At 38.4% G+C, this 19,194-nt stretch overlaps 3 protein-coding genes across 5 annotated transcripts; 1 reads left to right on the forward strand and 2 right to left on the reverse strand.

Moving 5' to 3' along the window:
• Nucleotides 1-7,760: 7,760 nt before the first annotated feature.
• Nucleotides 7,761-9,986, forward strand: LOC108680083 (paired box protein Pax-1-like). The gene is made up of 3 exons (XM_018168842.1): nt 7,761-7,995; nt 8,388-8,569; nt 9,975-9,986. The coding sequence occupies exons 1-3, from the start codon at nt 7,761-7,763 to the stop codon at nt 9,984-9,986; spliced, it is 429 nt and encodes a 142-aa protein (XP_018024331.1).
• Nucleotides 9,987-11,344: 1,358 nt separating this feature from the next.
• On the reverse strand, nt 11,345-14,144 carry LOC108680085 (tRNA-specific adenosine deaminase 2-like). Its single transcript, XM_018168844.2, has one exon. The coding sequence runs from the start codon at nt 13,497-13,499 to the stop codon at nt 12,909-12,911; it is 591 nt and encodes a 196-aa protein (XP_018024333.1). The 5' UTR covers nt 13,500-14,144; the 3' UTR covers nt 11,345-12,908.
• On the reverse strand, nt 13,493-18,833 carry LOC108680084 (single-strand selective monofunctional uracil-DNA glycosylase-like). 3 transcript variants are annotated; one of them, XM_047882234.1, is made up of 6 exons: nt 18,688-18,833; nt 15,857-15,976; nt 15,473-15,619; nt 15,216-15,359; nt 14,671-14,816; nt 13,493-13,554 (listed from the first exon to the last, which is right to left on the reverse strand). In XM_047882234.1, exons 1-5 carry the CDS (start codon nt 18,763-18,765, stop codon nt 14,679-14,681), a joined length of 627 nt encoding a protein of 208 aa, XP_047738190.1. In that variant the 5' UTR covers nt 18,766-18,833; the 3' UTR covers nt 13,493-13,554; nt 14,671-14,678. The 3 variants fall into 3 exon arrangements, with proteins under 3 accessions (XP_047738190.1, XP_018024332.1, XP_047738189.1); XM_018168843.2 differs by lacking the exon at nt 18,688-18,833 and adding an exon at nt 17,956-18,259; XM_047882233.1 differs by lacking the exons at nt 13,493-13,554; nt 18,688-18,833 and adding an exon at nt 17,956-18,259 and having other exon boundaries at nt 14,750-14,816; nt 15,214-15,359.
• Between the last annotated feature and the right edge of the window lie 361 nt (nt 18,834-19,194).

The following is a 19,194-nucleotide window of genomic DNA, read 5'->3' on the forward strand; positions in this document are numbered from 1 at the left end:
TACCGTTTTTTGTATTAAGCCTAACAATGTTGCGTCGTGACACTAACGATCTCTATCGAAGATTTGCATGGGCCTTATAACCAAAACTAACGTGTTTAGGCGGTAGCACGATCCTCAGTGAAGGCAATTTAGAATATTAGAAATAAAATGCACTATGTTCTTCCTCCTTCCTCGGGGTTCGTTGACGTTTGAACATATGACAACAGATGACATTTCGCTTGGATTTTTCCGGTTGTTTTTCCTGTAGCGTCTTTCTCACGCTACATTCGAATTCAATTAGGATTCCTCACATTTAACCGATTTCAGTTTTCTTAGAAAATAAATTTTGATCTCTTGTAAAACATCCTTGTATTTTACATTTCCATACTATTTTTGGATAATGAATCTGATTAATCCCTCTTGATAAATTGAACTCAGTCCAGTAGTTGATTTTTCCCGAAATAACAACTGAGTAGACGTACTTGCTCATACACGCTGCGCTATCCAGAAAGCCTCTTCGAAGTAGAACTCGGAAAATAATTCCTGCACATTGGCATCGACAACAAAAACTCAGTCAAAGAAATTTACTGATATATTAAATTTATTCCTGTTGAAAAAACTAAGTTTAGCCCCCACTAAGATGATTTATCATCAATGTTTTCTTACTAAAAAAAAAGAAATTTCTGTTTTGGCTGCCCATTTTGCCCACTGTACCAGACGAACTGCCCAAGTCTACATTACGTTTTGTTTTTGAACGCGTTTTTCTTTATTTCAGAAAGATTCCGTTGTATTTTTTGGCAATTTTTGGCCGTTCTGTCATGTGCGACAGTAACACTACAAATTGTGACACCCAGTGCATAGAATTACAGAAACCTAAGCTTCAACGATAACAAAGTACGGTGAATTCGTCAGTAATAAATGTAAGCGATGAAAATATGTAATTTTTCTAATTCAGAAAATATAACTGGGCCCAAACTGTTTGTTATAGTGAAGAGATATAGACCTTTGCAAGCTAAATCTAGCATTAATTATTTACTTGCGTAAACATGTGCAAATGTGAGACTGTCAGAGCGAAGAGACTTGGCGACGATCCCTCTTCAGTACTTCTTCTCTTCCTAGAGCGATTGATCTCAAATTAGGGAAAATTACTAATGAGACATGCTTTATTTTTTCTGGAGCAACAGAAATGTAGAATTTTGAAAAAGTTAATATTCAATAATTTTCTCATTTGTTGAGATTCACTATATGGAGCATGGCCTGTGAAGTTCGAAAAAGTAGTGAAAATATTATGGAAACTGTGTAATAGTTGGTTGACCTCAAAATATGAATAAACAGTAATTGTGAACTCCAATATACAAGTGATGACTGCGAATACTGATACAAGTGGGTATGCGAATTAACCAAGTCGTTTATAATGTCTTGTGATTCAGCACTCGTTCATAATCATCGTAGAATAGTTTTTTAGACGTGAATTATCAAACATTGCCATATTATAAGGGTACAATAAATAAATGGATCAAATAAATTGCCACATCCTCAAATACGTAATCATTATCGTAAAACCAGACCCAAATCCATAATTCCATTGATCTGACCCAACACCTATTTGACTTGGAATTTTTTCGCCCTCAATTTTCCGCGATTCTAATAAATTCTAAGAAAATAAAAGTCAGGGGGCGACAGCGACAACAGCGCTTTAGCTGCGGTTGACGGGAGAGAATTTTGATTCAGCAGGACTGATCTTGATCCAAATTTGCTGCGACATCTGCGACATCAGTGAAGATTGCCATATTATAAGGGTACAATAAATAAATGGATCAAATAAATTGCCACATCCTCAAATACGTAATCATTATCGTAAAACCAGACCCAAATCCATAATTCCATTGATCTGACCCAACACCTATTTGACTTGGAATTTTTTCGCCCTCAATTTTCCGCGATTCTAATAAATTCTAAGAAAATAAAAGTCAGGGGGCGACAGCGACAACAGCGCTTTAGCTGCGGTTGACGGGAGAGAATTTTGATTCAGCAGGACTGATCTTGATCCAAATTTGCTGCGACATCTGCGACATCAGTGAAGCAACGCAGAGCTTTATAGTATACGTCCTCAACTTCTTGATACCCCCGTTTGGTACCTCCTTCAAGTGATATTCCAGGACCTCTGGACAGACACCTCATTAATCTATAATCCAAACCTGCACCAGCCGCCCCGTGAACCTTTCTTCGAGCACTCAATTGGACCGAATTCACCATGTTGTCCACAGGTCTTCATTCGGAACGCTGTAAGTCCGGCAAAAACAGAGCGTGATTCTTTGTCAAGGATGGTGTTGGGTTGAAGATCTAAAGCCGCTTATGACCGAATTTATAATAAAGATGAGGGGCCGAATTGTCTGGTTTTTTGAGGAATTGAACAAATGCTATGAATTAATTTTCAAATTTTCAAATTAATGCATCTGATTGATAATCGTGAAATTGATCGACAACGGATTTCCAATAGATTAAATGATTTATTGCCCCTAACTAATTTCTAACAGATAATAAACTTGCTCAAAGTGCAACTGCGACTGTTAAGAAACTGATCTTTCCTTGTTTAATTAACGCAATCTTCATCATGATGGACGTCGTCCACACTCCACCGGACCACCTCAAGCTTTCGTTGGCCCCTCATTGAGCAAAAAATATAACTCAGTACTCACTGCAGTGAGTGACAGAGAGCGTATTTTCTCGTCGACGAAAACTTGAGGTCACGGACGGACGGACAGACGGACGGACAGACAGACAGACAGACATGGCGAGCACAATAGTGCATTTTTTCCATAAATGCGCAAATGAGAAAAAAAATCGTGGAATTCACGGAACAATCTATTTGTATTACTTCGCACGAACGGTTGATTGATTAAGCTTATTTCGTATTGAATTTTTTACATTTTCCACCGTAATTTTCGTTATGCATATGAGCACAGTTTATTTTTCAGTACGCCATAAACTTGTGTATTTTCTTCAACTGTTCAGAGCTTAGTAGAAAACGGATTTTTGGAGGTACACAAATACTCATGACACAATCCGCCAATATACCCTAGTTAATTTGGGAATTTGAAATGTTATTATTCCCTGAGTTCATTTTATATTCAATGTTATGCAAAGTAATGAAAAAGCCTGCATGGCAACATGACGAGTGAACACAATGGGGAACAATGTTAGCTGCTTCTTCATGTTACTAACAATTCCATCTAAAATAAAATGTATCCTAAATTAATAACAATCTTTGTATCATAATAGGATATAGTAAATCACAACGAAACAATTAAATTCTGATTAGCATCGCAACATGCACATGAATGCCTAGAATATACTGAGTATGAATGCAGGGTCATACTACATTATATACTATAATACTCTGACGGAAGGCATTTCTTCAGTTCATTGTTAAAGGTGAAACTAAATCATAATTCAAAACTAACGAAAGTTAGAACATAGATTATTGTAAATCCAATTACTTCCAAATTGAATTGCACTAATTAAAACTAGAGTCGAAGAGAAGCATTAAAATAACTTGGTGAAATCGCACCAGAATTATGACAACTGAATCAGATTACACGACTATCTTGAGAAGAATGTTATCGGCAAATAGCATGCAAACATCAACAGAAATGTTGACGTTCACCTGTGTTGGCAAAATGTTCACCTGTGTTGCTAAATTAACGTATTGTCAATGAGTTAGATCTTAATAGCTACTGATTCAGGCCCATTCAACGGCTCAGGTAAGTTGGCGTTTCACAAATGCTGGCTCAGAATGAACACGCTGCATCAGCATGAACACGCAGCGTCAGCATGAGCACGCTACGTCAGCATGAACACGCTGCGTCAGCATGAACACACAGCGCCAGCATGAACACGCTGCACCAGCATGAACACACAGCGCCAGCATGAACACGCTGCACCAGCATGAACACACAGCGCCAGCATGAACACGCTGCACCAGCATGAACACGCTGCGCCAGCATGAACACGCAGCGTCAGCATGAACACGCTGCGTCAGCATGAACACGCTGCGTCAGCATGAGATATACACAAGTAGACTGAACAAAAATTCTTCGCAGTCAACTTCAAATTTAATTTCAAACGTACCCACTAAACTCTATAGCAAATTGATAACTTTTGATGTGCATAAAGAGAAAAGACTTAAAATATTTAATTTGGTTTAAAAGTCAAATTTTCTGCATTGGCAAATTTTGCATAAAATTTTATTTTTTTTTTCAAAAAATGTATAAAAAATTTATACAATTTTTCTAGGAATATTTTCTGCATTGAAAAAACAGTTTATTTTTTATTATTTATTTTTGTGCCATCGTGACAATTAAATTGATGAATAACAGTTGACTTTTTCTTATTTTTTCAAAATCCCACTACGCCAGTGACGCTTACAGTTTTTTCAATCCTACACAACAATTTTTTCGGCATTATAAATTTATGAAAAACTTCTAAAAAATTAATAGAAATTCTTCCTAACAATTCATAATGAGCTAGAATGAATATAAATAAAAACTTTATCGAGTCATGTATGCTTATATTATGAACTTTTATTCACAAGACAGATATTTTAACTTGCGTAACGAATTCAGCGTAAGATACTCGAAGCATCCCTCGAAAGGTAAATAGTTCAGCAAACGTATCGCCTTTCTGAGCATTTAAAGTTCTTCTTCTGTGTGGAGAAACGGTTTGCCGAGGAGAGCAAGGCGGACTGAGAAGCTAAACTTGCCAAACAAGACTTTTATGCGGGTGTCGCCTGGGCTCTGTGATCACTAAAGAAAAGAAGTCCTTCGCCAAAAAGTGAAGCCATAAAACTGACGCGGCTCACGGAATTACGAACTTCGAGGATAATTTATTACTTCGAATTGAATTTCTTATTTGTATAATTAAGTTAATTAATATTTCCTATATTTGAAAATATCGTTAATGTTATTATTAACATATTATTATTATTATAATTGTTATCTTCTCCCTGATCCTTTTCTCACGATCTCATATTCGTAACATAGCCCCTAACGAAAAATTTCACTGATTTAACGAAAAAGCGCAGTATGAAGATGGTTAGAGATTCTTGGTGGGAGATAATAGATCCAAGATACTTGTTCCGTAACGTTACAAAAAAGTTTGTTCAAGTTACAAATCCACAAGAATTATCATTACTACCTAACCATTTCCTTAAGAAAAGAAGCGCATAGAAAGAAGCTGTGGGAGGAGTGGCAGCTGAAGAGTTGATTGCCTCTGAGAATTTGGCTCCGATCATCCGTATTAAGTCTCGCTCGCTTGCCCTCACAATAACAACCTTCGTGGTGTTGGTAATCATGTTTTCTGTCTGATCTATCGGTGATCACGCAATCAATTTAGTACGTTTACTCGAAATATGTTAGAAAGGTGTTGAAGTAACTAACTTTTCGTCAAGTTTTTTTTTCAATAGCACAAAGATTTTGCACGATATTGATAATGTATAGATGATTTCAATTAGAATCGAACATGAAATTAATATCTTCTTTATTCCTGCTCAGAAATGATTAAATTACGGAAAGCTATTGCAAAATGTGACTAATGTAGTTTTAAAAATTTTGCGCCATGTCCTCCGACAAATTGAAAGCCACATCACGACTGTTCCTATTTTCCATCGCTGTTCATCAGAACTACATCAAAATTCAAAGGCGAAACCTCGAGCTTTGCCGCTTCGCAGCTCTGCGCTCAACTTCGCTGACCGATGGCATCAATCTTAAATTTTACGGTCGTTTGACTGTCTCAAACGTCCGGCAAGTTGGACAGTAGATTCAAAACTCCTGTAGAATTAGGCAAAATTCTCGATATTTCCCGACTTGCATCTCGAAATCATAGACAGTTTGTATATTCTTTAAATGGGTCACTCAGTTTCATCAGACGTATTTCGGTTTCACTAATCACAGCCACGAAACCGAATGCAGCAATAAGCACAAATTAAATCCCGTTGCATTCGTACGTCAGGGAAATGCCTCAAAAGGAAACCAAATGCAGATTGGCTAACGAAACGTATTTGAATAATTGCAAATTGAAGTGTTTTCATTATTTTATCGAAATATTCACAAAAAAATTAACGGACCACATCAAGACCACAGCCCTCTATCTCGAGATCTCCCGAGGCCTGTAGGCGGAGTCTCGTACCCTCCTCCCTCAACAAGCGACAAATCCGAGGGCCTACAAAACTCCAGTTCGTGAAGAAATCAAGCCATGACTTTGAGACCTTCTATCAGCGGATATAAAAGGGACGTAAATCAACTTATGTTCTTTTGTCGTAGTGAACGTTCAAGCGAAGTGTCATGCTTTGCAAGCGGGAACGACTTCAGTGGAAGAACAAGTAAGGCATACTTCGTATTAGAATAGATGCTTTCATGCTAACACAACAGAATTAAAAAACAACACGAGCTATAATTTAGGCAGTTACAATATAAATGTCGCAAAATATTTTTTTAGTGAAAAATAACGGTGTTCTCGTAAATTTAGTCACGTCAAAATCTCAGTTGTAACAGCTTCATACTTCAATGTTATAGGGGAAATTCTGTGAGGCCGGCGACACCGGGGATGACAATGATCTGTAATCTTAAAAATTACACCCCGAGATATACAAGTAATTATATATTAGTAATTATAGTAATTAGTAATTATATTAAGATATAATCACTAAATTACTGAATGTGGTTTATCCTTCACTGAACAAGTCCTTAACAATTTTTCAATCGTTCACAAGCGATATATTTCAGATATAACTTTTATTATCGCAAATGGGAAAAACAAATCTGCGGGTTTTCAAACTAACAATTCATTTACTCCAAAACGTGCTAGTATTTCTGTGTCGAAACTATGTAGTTGAAAGGGTGTAAAGATTGAAAATTCCTTGGCTATTCACGTAAAATTAATTTACAAGTGCGAACATTTCATTACTCCATTATCCATAAGCGAATCTATAAATGCCCAAAAAAATTCGTGTCTCGCATTTTTCACTTTAGTAATTCTTGCGGAAACGTTCGTCTTCGAAGCGGCCGTAGGATGATATTATAAAAATCGTATAAAAACTTTGCAGTGAACCAGAAATTCAACTTTCATAATTTTAAAATACATTAATCTCGAGTTATTCGCCCATTGCAAATAGGAGTTTTCAAGTAATTTCTTTGTCAATCGCCACGATTTCATATTCACAATGATAAATAGATCGCAAACAAGGAATTTTTAATCGAAAGACTAATTTTTCCACGAAATATTAGCCTAAAATTGCCTTTCTAATGCCTGGAATGAGTAGTTGCGTCAATCACATTATGCACACGTTATGGGCCATTCATTTAAAGGTGTAATAAAAATTGCCTGCGCTTTCGTGTCATTTAGATTGTCATTTTAATTCATTTCTTTTGAAGAGATTGAATTCACCCTTTAAGTCTAAGTAATTTTTTTCCTCGCACAATGGAAAGATTTATATTCGCTATTGTCTAGATTTCCTATTCTCTGTAGACAAAATTTGTGTCAGTTTATGCTAATTTTTTTTAATTGGGAAACACGTAACAGCATCATTCAATAAAAACGTATTGAAGATTACTCATTTCCAGAAGCCTACTTTTCCATCTTATCCGTCATTCCAGCGATGATAATAAGCACAATAAAACCTCTATTTTCAATGTTACCAGTCACATGAATTTGTTTATTTTATGACTGTTCCTTGTGTAATATTTGTCCATGTTTCTCTTCTTAAAAATATACCCGACGCGTAGATGAGGCCAGCCACCACCCAGCCAGAAATACATCCTGGTGGCGTCAACCAATTAGGAGGACGCTATGCCAATGGCCGCCCTCTGCCTGCAGTGACACGTATGCGCATCCTGCAGCTCGCGGTGCTCGGTTACCGACCCTGCGACATATCACGGCACTTGCTTGTATCTCACGGCTGCGTATCTAAGATACTGGCACGCTTCTCAGAGACTGGGTCCATCTTGCCAGGCACTATAGGTGAGTGATGAAATATTCTTAGTGTAGTTCTAATAACTTGACGTTCGAAGGTAAAAAATATGCTTCCAAAAAGAAGAAAAAACATTTGTTGAATAGGTAAACTGTCGTAAGATGCACGCTGAAGAAATACTATGAAAACATTAACTATTGTTTAGCGTTACAAACCCTCAAACAGCGACAATTTGTCTTATTCGACATTTAATTTGAGTCAGATGACTTCCGATGTTGAAATATTTAAATGTAAACAAATAACATTGCCCGAAAACATAAAAGATAGGTGTTTTGATCTTTATATCGACCATAGGGAGTTTTGGGTACAATTGCTTTTACCCTGACCACCACCCCGTGTTTACCATAAAAAATTAAGCATTTCGTCTAAATCTTCTATGAAGGTGGCAGCAAACCACGCGTGTCAACACCCGAAGTAGTGCTAAGCATCCAGCGCTACAAGCAGGACAACCCGAGCATCTTTGCGTGGGAGATCCGCCGCCGCCTCTTGTGTGATGGCGTCTGCAGCGACCGCCACCTTCCCTCGATATCCTCCGTCAACAGAATCCTACGATCCTTGGCGCATGTGCGCCTACTGTCAGAACCCACCTCGTTCGGCTCAATTCATTTACCAAAAATTTCCCGACAAACTCAGGAAACGGGAAATATGTCGAAAATAGGTGATAGTTTTCCAAGTCAAAATGCCGTGGAGGCGAACAGTGGAAGATCCGTGGAAGCGAAGCCAGCAAACTGTAACGGTATTTCAAGCTCTTCGTGTTCTGTTCTCGGACAGATAAAAGCTGATGCGTCGTTAAGTGGGCTAATATCAAATTCTAGAAGCTCTTATTTTGCAAAGAGTCCTCAGACGACAAGTTGGATTCATGGTCCAAAAGAACTATCTGCGTACAAAGGGGAATTTGACAATCATGTTGACACCGAGGACCGAGATTTCATCAGAAATTCGATCAAATTTGATAACGTTCTACGTGGCTTTCAAACACGTTGGGACAACGAAACTGCAAGCTCAAACTGCGAGTACGTAGATCCATTTTTGCAAAATACATTCCTAAAACCCATTAATACCATTCCTTGCAAACTTTCTGGCGATATTTGCTCATATCAGCCTACACCAGGAAATCCACACCAAAATTTAAATGTATCTGAAGAAAAATGTACAGAATTGAGTTTCTTTCAAAATAAGACGCTCCCATCTTCTTCCAACTCTCAGCATTCGATGAAAATTTATGATATCATTAATCTCAATCTACCCAACGTATCAACCTTGGAAAGAGAAAAGCTGCCCGAGGCTAATGATCCCGCCAGTGCACAAGAAAATCGAATTTTTAAGCATTCAACGATCATTCCTACATTTGAGGGGGAACAAATGAATGATAAAAGCGAGGCATTGAATCAAGCATTGCATCGGAAATCTCCTAGCATGACTGCTAAAAATGCCTCAATCCTGCAGTCAGTCCAATCAGGCCTTTTGAACAATAACTGCGAAGTGCAACAACTATTATTAAGTGGCGAAACTGAAAACCAACTCCAGCTCGTTCAACATTCAACTCTCGGCAGCAATGAAGAACACAATATGACACAACTGCAGGGGTCATCATGTGTCGTTAACAAACCGTGCACAATGGGGCATTCGTCACTGCTGAACTGCAATAAAATATCCTACAATCATCAACCGACCACAGATCTTTACGACAACAGTGACTCCAAGAATTTACACTTACACGCGGTAGAGGATTCTGAAACGAAATTTGCAACAAATCCACAAGGACTTGAAACTCAAAAGTATCGTGGTCCAGGAGGAATTAAAAATAAGAGTAAACGAAGTAAGTCCTTCATGATTCAAGACATTCTCTCATGAGCTCACAGTAACCATTTTCACTCCCACAAGCCTGGGAATAGAAATCCTGAATGTTGTCTGTTAATAAATGTTCTTATGGTTCCCAATGTCAAACTCGAGAATGTTTCTGTTGCAGGTTCTTGTATGAACGATCACATAAAAAGGTCATTCCTAGTTTGATGTGTTATATTAAACTTTCTATAATTAAGTCTGACCAATCTATGCAATGCAATTAAATTACATCACATCAGTGAAACTTTAGGGTTCATTTCTATAGTCTAAGAATGTATCCCAATACATTTCTGTGTTCGAACTTTTGAAAATATTTTATGGCTAACCAACAACTAAAATAAATAGTAAATACTTACTATAATGTATATGTTGCTCTCTCCCTCGTCGCTCATTCAAACCAAATTTGCCATCTTACTTATCTCCGATGTCAACGTGGTCTAACCTAACTCATTTCCAGTTCATACCAGTGTGCTCTCTTACTCAATGTCCATTCAATCCTGCGGTTCCCTCTCACTCATCCACATCCGAACCTGCGGTGTTCTTTTACTCATTTTCCATTCAAACTTGCTGTGCTTTCATACTTTAAAACTGCAGTTTTGAAAAGTTCCGGTCGAAGGACCTGTTTTTAGATCTCATGTGAACAAGTACGAAAATTATATGAATCGGCGACAGGCCACACAAGGCCTCTTCTTTATTCTTCAGCGCCGACATCACTATACTATAGTAAACTACTATACTACACTCATTATCCATTCAAACTTGCAGTGGTGTCATATTCATCGTCCATGTACGATAAATCTGCTTTTTCCTCTGGCTCATCATCTCCTGGGCCTTGACTAACGTACCAGCCAACATGCACCATATTGGTTCCATTTTTAACATTGAGAAACTTTTAACCTTGACCTCCCTTTAACCTTCAAAACGAAGTTATCTTAAAGAAATTGAAATTATCACAGGAACTAATTATAAAGCCAATAATTCGTCGGTTAACGCATTACGTCATATTACGGTACCCCATCATGGCGAATGCCAATACAATGAAAAGCGACGACCTTAATCTTTTCACTGTATAGAATAGAATAGAAGTGTCGGCGTTGAAGAAATAGGCCCATGGCATGTTGCCGATTCTTGAATTTTTCGTGACTTGATTCACAAGGGATCCGGCCTTTGGACCCCGATCTTTCCATAGCTTGTTGTAGCTTGAAAAACATGTTATGTAGCTTGTTTTTTTCTGATAATAATCTCATGTTTTTCACAAAATTCCTCACACAGCAACTCTTCTACAACAGCTAAATGGTGGTAATGTTTATCTTCGAAAGACTTTGGATGGAGTTCCCCAGCTCTTAAATACGGAAAGTCAGTCCATCCCCGACATCTTGCATGCAGATCGATGTTAGAGCTTTTTGTTAGGCCAATTAAATTTTATTTGGTCTGGTATCGAAAAACCAAGAGGTTAAATAAATTTTCACCATTATTTTATACTTCAATTTTATTTTCTCCAGAACCAAATTGTAATCATATCTCTGACGCTTCGATTTTTCAAAAACCTCAGTTTGCCTATTCCTTGGACGGTGAAAATTCCGTTGCAAGTTCTTCACAAGGTTGAAGGTTTACTTTTCCGCCTCGATGCACTCATAACAGTTATTCCGACAAGTTTATTAGCTAGCATTTTATTCAAATTACAATTTGAAATTCGAAATACCTTCTGATTCCCGAAAATAGGGAATTTTGTGTTTTTTTTCGATCTGAAAGATCGAAGATCGAAAATCCGATCGAAAATTCTGATAGGCATTTCCAGAAGCCATTCACTCGATTAACTTCATGCAAAAGCCTATCAGATCATTATCTGATGTATCTTGAACAAATTCCTTTTTATACATACGAATTGTAAATTCCCGTGCAATCAAAACCTCTACCATATCTACGAGTACTTCACTTAACGCACTGAACACAATAGCCTAAAAAGTATGTGGAAATTGTAAACACGAATCCGTCACTACTCGCAAATAATATTGATGGATAATGTGAAATTACCGCTCAATTTCAATCCTAATTAGATGATGTAGAGTGTACAGGAAAATTGGGTAGGCCTAACGAGATAAAACCATTTAAGTTCAACGGATGCTCATGCAAACCTTGGAAAATTTTAATTATATTTCAGACACCTTGATAGCAAAACAAAGATTATATAATCATATTTGAAGATCAATCGAATTAATTTAATGTAAAAGCGCAAAAGATTCAATATAGTCATAAAAATGTACATACATTCGAATCGCATTATAAAATTGCTTATCAATGTACTCGTATCTTGTGAGGTTTGAGAAAAAAAGAAAATTACATTGCTCCGCGAGATGGTTACAAATGTGACTCTCTCAACACATCCGGCAGTTTTATAAAGTGCCGGTAAGCGTTGAACGTCGACACTTCGCATCAAATATTCAACTGAATCATGAGTGTGCAACGATATACCGTTACATACTTGACAATCTTTTCAGAACACGAAATTTTTAAGCATAAACAAACAGCCGTAAATGCCAAAATACAATAGTTCTCATCAACTGCCTACAGATGACTCAGAAATCAATTCGAGTTTTCCCAAGCATAAAATTTCGTTTACAAAATAGAGGTGAACGAAGAGGTGCTGTCACGACAACCTAACTCATCAGTAGTTCCGCTCAGCAATGAAAACGAGTTGACAATCTGCGTACCTAGATAAGGAAGAGCAATGATTGTCTTGAGCTCTGTCGATGTCGAATGACAATATCTATTTGAAAAGTTAAAATGAAATTTAGAGATTTGAGTCCAGTTATGTATTCATCGCATAGAACTCGGCTTCGACTTGAAGCTAAGGGGAAAAATTAGTCCTATATATGAGTCAGCAACATCACCGATTGAAATATTCATTGTGAATTTGAGAACCAAAGGAACAGTAAAAGTAAGATTTAATATAAGACCATATCATGGCTTAGCATGGAAAGTTTCTCTATAAGCGGAAAAAGCTAAAATATGAAGGTTCAATGGCAATTAAATGCGACTTGCCTTCCACAGCTTCATTTTAGGTCTTAGAGCTTGGCAGCTTGCGTTTCGCTTTCCCAGACGGAGCATTTGGATTTTCTCCTTTGTAAAAATCCTTTAGCAGCTGGACTGCTTTTTCCTGACACACATTTTTCCGTAACATGAAATCGTATTTGTAAATGCTGGGAACATCGACGACTGAGCCACAACCTCCAAACCTATCGTTACTACAGCCGAACGTAACGCTCCTAACGCGCAGCTGCCCGAGAGCATCCGTGCACATGGCGCAAGGTTCAACGGTCACATACACGTCAATCGACTCGAAAATATCCGTTGATGAATGGCGTAGACCATCAACTTTTTCATCTTGCGCGCCAGAAGCACAAAATTGATGCGAATTATCATGAAGAGAATGGGATGACAACGCTAAAACTTCATCGATGCAATTTATCTCGGCGTGCCGCGTAGCATTGCGAGTAGCATTGACGGTATTGCGGCCTCTGGCAATAATGACGCCATGTTGTACAAACACGCAACCGACCGGTACTTCTCCAGCCTGTAGTGCCTCCCGTGCCTCTTCAAAAGCCGCGAGCATAAATGCTTCGTCTTTCTCTGATAATATGCAAGCCATCGTTGCAACTAATTTGCTAGCAGGTAGGGAACGAGTAGACGTTCAACTGCTTTTCCTGATGTGAAGAAATAAGATGAGTTAATATATCATCAACCAAAGTATATTGAAAGCGTGAATACTTCATTCAATCCCATTAACTAGTAATCTGCAATTATATGTACTTCAATGCTTCAATAGTCGCAAAATTTTTCTTTTCTGCAGCTAAAACGACCACAAATTATGTAAGCGGTCTCGTTTCACATGAACTAAAGATGTTATTCTCATATGATGGTAAATCGGCTGCACTAAATCGAATAAAAACGGATTGACTAATAGAAGAAATTAATAACGATAATTAATAACGATAATAATATAAAATACAGAATAATCTGCTGATGATTTGCAAAAGTTGCCACACGTCACCCAGTTGATACTAACGGCGCAATATTAAATTCTAACTGTACATAGACATAATTAAGTAATTTATACTACTAATTTAAATTACGTCCCTTTAAAACCATACCACATGAACAGCTAATATTTAATATTAGATGGTGGTACTCATAAGGGGTTCTCGATCAAAAGTATAGTGGCAAACCAGAGACTTTTTCAGACCCTTTCCTTCTTTAGTCCTATTAGTAGAGCAGTAAAGTATCTTGGATACTACCAGCATCATCAAACATAAAGATAAAATAATATGCGTTTAAAAATTACTTTTTAAAGACAACACTTCAAAAGAATGCAATGTCTCCGTTGTTAAAAATGTACAATGAATTTCTAATTTTAGCAGCATATTTAATAAAAATTAAAATTTTCAAAATTATCTAATCTGTCAATTGATTCATGCATTGTCTCCGAATCCACGCAAGTGTGCAAATTTTCATATCGATAGGAGAGGTAGAAGTGTGTTAAATTTTCTAATAATAATGGATTAACGCTTCTAACTGTAATAATAAGGTATTAAATTTTCAAAGGAATCAAAAAATGAACTGCTTTCTAAATCATCAATTGTTTGCCACTAAGAATTTTAAAGAACCTCCAAATTCTTTAGAAAATCCGAAATCACAAAAAGTTAGAGGAATCTCCAAATTCTAAACAACCTCCAAGATCACGAGAAGTTGGAGGAACCACCAAATTCTTAAGAACCTCCAAGATCACGAGAAGTTGGAGGAACCACCAAATTCTTAAGAACCTCCAAGATCACGAGATGTTGGAGGAACCTCCGTTGTACGGGAAGCGGTCAAGTAGACCGGCCTGACGAAGCTGCTGCAGCGCCGCGCTCTCCCAGTCGATGTTGGCCAGCGGGTTGCGGGGACTGGGATGCATCAGTTTGTGCACCTGAAAAATACACACACGGATGAGAATGGAAGAGAGAGCTAAAATTTAATTCAGTGGATTATTTTATCTAGATAAAAATAGGATTCTGAATTATTCGTAATATTTATATGTTATATTTGTCGCACATTGTGAAAAAAACAAGCCTTTTTTATTCAAATGGAAAGTGATTCGGCCTTTTATATCAGGGATACTTTACATATTGTCCACTATCGTATGCCCACTATTGTAATACTGGCAAATTACGCCAATACTTGTGATAATTGTAATAATACTTGTAACTGGCATATTATTAATTATCACAAATAATTATTATTGCAGTTATTATTATTGTCATACTATTTCAATTAATCATTAATTATGACAGATTAATTGACACTGACAGGTTTTGAAGCACAACACCTTCACAGGAAGCTGAGCCACCGCTCGACGGGCGCCGTTGCAAGCGTAGTTGCCCACAGCCAAGATGTCCGTCACGCCGAGCAGAGACACGACATCGTGCAGCGACGCGTCACACAGAGACTCCAGGGGGCGGCGATAAGCAGCCTTTGAAATAAATGTTTTTTCGTTTGTCCATGTAAATGTGAAGAAAACGTGCCCTCAAATCTGATCTTATGTCAACACACACGATCAATTAAAGTTAGAACTGATCGTCGTACCTTGAGGTCTGCGGGAGTAACGTTGGTCCCGGTGGAGGTAAGGTAGAGGAGAGGGCAGTAGTTATGGAGGAAAATTGATTTCGCAAGAACGCTTGGATTGTTACAGCAAAGCAACTTTAACAAAGACCAGAGTCGACCACCGCTAACCTGATAAAATGAAGCACATTAAACGAAGGTTGCAAAGTAGTACATACAATATTATCTACTAGGCAATAGGTAAAAATTTAGAAGTACAACTTTAAAACTAATTAACTTTAAATTATACTTCCATAGAACGTCTCATAAGATTAACACATACTTCAGCATAAATACCATGACAAAAGACGCATAAACGTTTCATTAGCAATTAAATAAACTTATCTTGAGCCAAAAATTAGTTCCGACCTCACTTCGGTGGCAGGAGAATCCAAGCACTGTGCGATTAGGATGTTCGTTGCAAGGCTTCCTAACCTCTCCTGTTACTCCCAGCCAGTCACGCACCACGCCAACGTGGCCGAACGGAACCTGGCGACCGGCGAGTGAATGAGGCAAACGAACAATAAATTTATAATAAAATCGCACTCATAACTTCAAACAGCAACAATTGCTTACTATTACGACAGAGCAGTTATTCCGCAAGTGTTGGTCTTTAACGACAAATGGGTCGTGAATCTATTTCTGGAGGCATTGAGTGGCACACTGTATGAACTTTCAGCTATCCAGGTGACAGTAAAACTTTCCAGTCAGTCTCGGAGATGCTCAAACTCACAAGCGGCCCTAGTGTTTTGTTCCAGCGTCTTGGCTGCTGAGTCAGCCAAGAGAGCGGCCTTGAACGTAACACACACATATATAGACAATAAAAAGGGCTGAATGCATGAAAGATATCTCATAACGGTCCAAATTCTCATAACGGTCCCAAACAACTTTCGTTGGCAAAGTTAGTTGGTTTCTGCAGGGAGGGAGCTCCAATTTCGCTTGGCTCCAGCCTCCATGTCAAGATTTATTAATCTGGACCAGCATAAGAACTTTTTCGTCACAAGAAACACACTGCCTTGTACACTGTGAGGCTCTCGTCTGCAAGACGCTTTCTGCTGCTCTCAAAGCATCCTTGGTAAATGAGATCCAAATCGTTTCCTAATTCGAAGGAGAGCCCAATACCAGGTTATTTTTCCGTGCCGAAACATGGGTAGCCTACTGCCTACAAAACCACTTGTTCTTCTCATTTGTACGTAGCAAATTATCTGTCAAGTCGCAATGTCCTCACTAGTGCAATTAAAGTTTTTAGTGAAATGAAGTTATTTCTAGCAGCTCTAGGAAATAAAATTGAATAGTTGTTTGAGGACAATCGGGAGCAGTTGAAATGTCGCCAGCGCGTCAGACTAGCTTCATGCATCAAACTGACTCAACCAGGCACGTTCGCAGCTCACAGATTACACATGTTGATGCTCGTCGTCGCCGATGTCATCAAGGATTTCACAAACAAGCTAGTTTTCTTTCGGAAAATTCAAATGCATAAATGTTGCTTCATTCCAACGTTCGAAAAAAAGTCGTCGTCGAAGAAATCTCTGCACAGAAGCTGTAACAAGAGATCAAGAAACTCTGATCAACAATCGCAAAAGAGCTCAGGAGCATTTTTGAGATATTAAAAAAATGCGATCGTACAGCTGACCGTTGCCAGTGATCCTTTTCGATATACTGTAGGTGATCTTCCTGGTGCAGTGCAAAACTTTCATTGGAGCTCATTGACTTGAACTCAGTAGCTCCAATTTATGGACCGATATGTTTTCGGTTTTCCCAAGACCGTCCTGAAAGTCTTCAATTCTTTTCACCCACTTGCTTCTGAGTAGCTGGTTTCTAGACTCCCCTGTCGTCATGATTACTGACAATTAGTAACTGTTTATAATAATTAATTGTTGCCTTTTCCACAACCATTTTTTACCGTGTTTTCTGCTACGATTAGCATATGAGACATATAAGTAAAGTCAGTGAAAATAAGTGCATCTTTAGGAAGCTTGTAAATGTAGAGGTCACGAAAGGTGTGTCTGGGTCACGTTTTGAATGTTTGTGAACTACTGCACCAACAAACAGCCTTGAATATCGAAGAAGCCTGGTTTTCTTCTCCTTGGCTTGGTCTTCTGCCTGGCCCGGACCTTCTTCTTGACTTGGTCTCTTACTTGATGTGGTCTCCTCCTGGGCGTAGTCTCTAGATTTGCGTAATTAGCATCCGTTCATAAAACATAACGGAATTTACGCACATACATCATGTCCTTCAAGTCGGCGGAGAAGTCTGGCAATGTTCTGACCGGTTATTAAATTCTGACTTGAGAAATCATTCTCAGCAGTAACAAGCATAATAAAAAAGTGATTATTCCCATCAAATCATATATAGAATAAAACCGTTAACAGGGCCCGCTAGGTATTTTAAGAAGCTCGTTACATTGCCTGAATAAATCCTGTCAATGCCATGTAATTTATACGCGAATTCATGCCACAGTTTCACTAACCCCGGTTTGAGCCATACCCCACGGCCCAGGGTTCATGCCCAACAGCATTAGAGAAGCAGGCTTGGGAGAGCAGAACATGTGTAGGTAATTGCAGTGAGGAACACTGGCGTACTGGATGGGATCGTACGTATATTGCACCTTATCTCCATAACTTAAACGCATTAGGCGCTCTGACAAACTTGATTCGAGTTCGTATATACGCTGGACAAGACTAAAATCGCTCTGCGCCATCTTTGAGCGATTAACTCAGGGTGGAACAAAGATTACAGTAAATCCTGAGTAAGAGAGAATAAATTCTATCACACTTTACTCACTAAAATCAGACGTCAGATTAGGCCCATCTCTGCTTTCGTGAAAATAGAACAAGATGGCCGTTTTATACTACAATTACGAGTATAACTTATTTGGTCATCCTCATATTACAAGAAGAAATTGTTCCTCATTTACTGGTACGTCAAGTTAATGGTTTATGGTGATTAATGTAGGTACTATAATAAAAATAATCAAAATCTGCCTCTGTAAATAAAAACAAGAGAAACGGTTCATTACTTCAAGTGAATTGAAAGTAAGACGAAAATTGCATGAAAAAGTTTTGAAACTCGAAAACGATAAATGGCATTAGACGTGATGATTCGACTTCTTCAACAGTTATCATCGAGATGATAGTGTAAATAAGACTATCTATAAGTTGAAATTATCAGAATAGTACTCAGCAATTAAGCTATTTCTTACCGAAAGTCGACTGTAATCCTCAGTATAAAGGCGGAAGCTCTCAAGTATGTAAAACGTCTCAAATCGTTCATCACCCATGAAAGGACCCTCGAGTCAGCGACCAGGCCACAGAAGTTGACAAGAATGGAGCAGTGTTAGCATCTCAAAGGGACTAATAAGAATAGACGGGTAAACGGGTCTCTTATACGAGACGTCGGCTGCCCGCACCAGAGTAAAGAATAAAGGATATGTTACGAATCCTGCCTAAAGAACTTCATTTCACAACTTAGACCCGCAGTCAGGTACCGCGAGTTCAGTGGTGAGATGCTCAGGGACTATGACCTCTAGGTACGCTAAATCCCAAATGACTGCTGACAGTGACGAGCATAGACACGCGTCTGAAGACCTCAGCTCATCAAGTTCAAAGAAAGTGCTCGGGCACCCAGAGAACGCACGCCAATCTCTTGAACGCTCCGCTCACGCAGCAGAGCATCCCCCTGAGGGCATTAAACCTTTGTGTATAGTGGT

Source organism: Hyalella azteca, unplaced genomic scaffold (genome assembly GCF_000764305.2).
Source record: "Hyalella azteca isolate HAZT.00-mixed unplaced genomic scaffold, Hazt_2.0.2 contig9978, whole genome shotgun sequence".
Classification (NCBI taxonomy): domain Eukaryota; kingdom Metazoa; phylum Arthropoda; class Malacostraca; order Amphipoda; family Hyalellidae; genus Hyalella; species Hyalella azteca.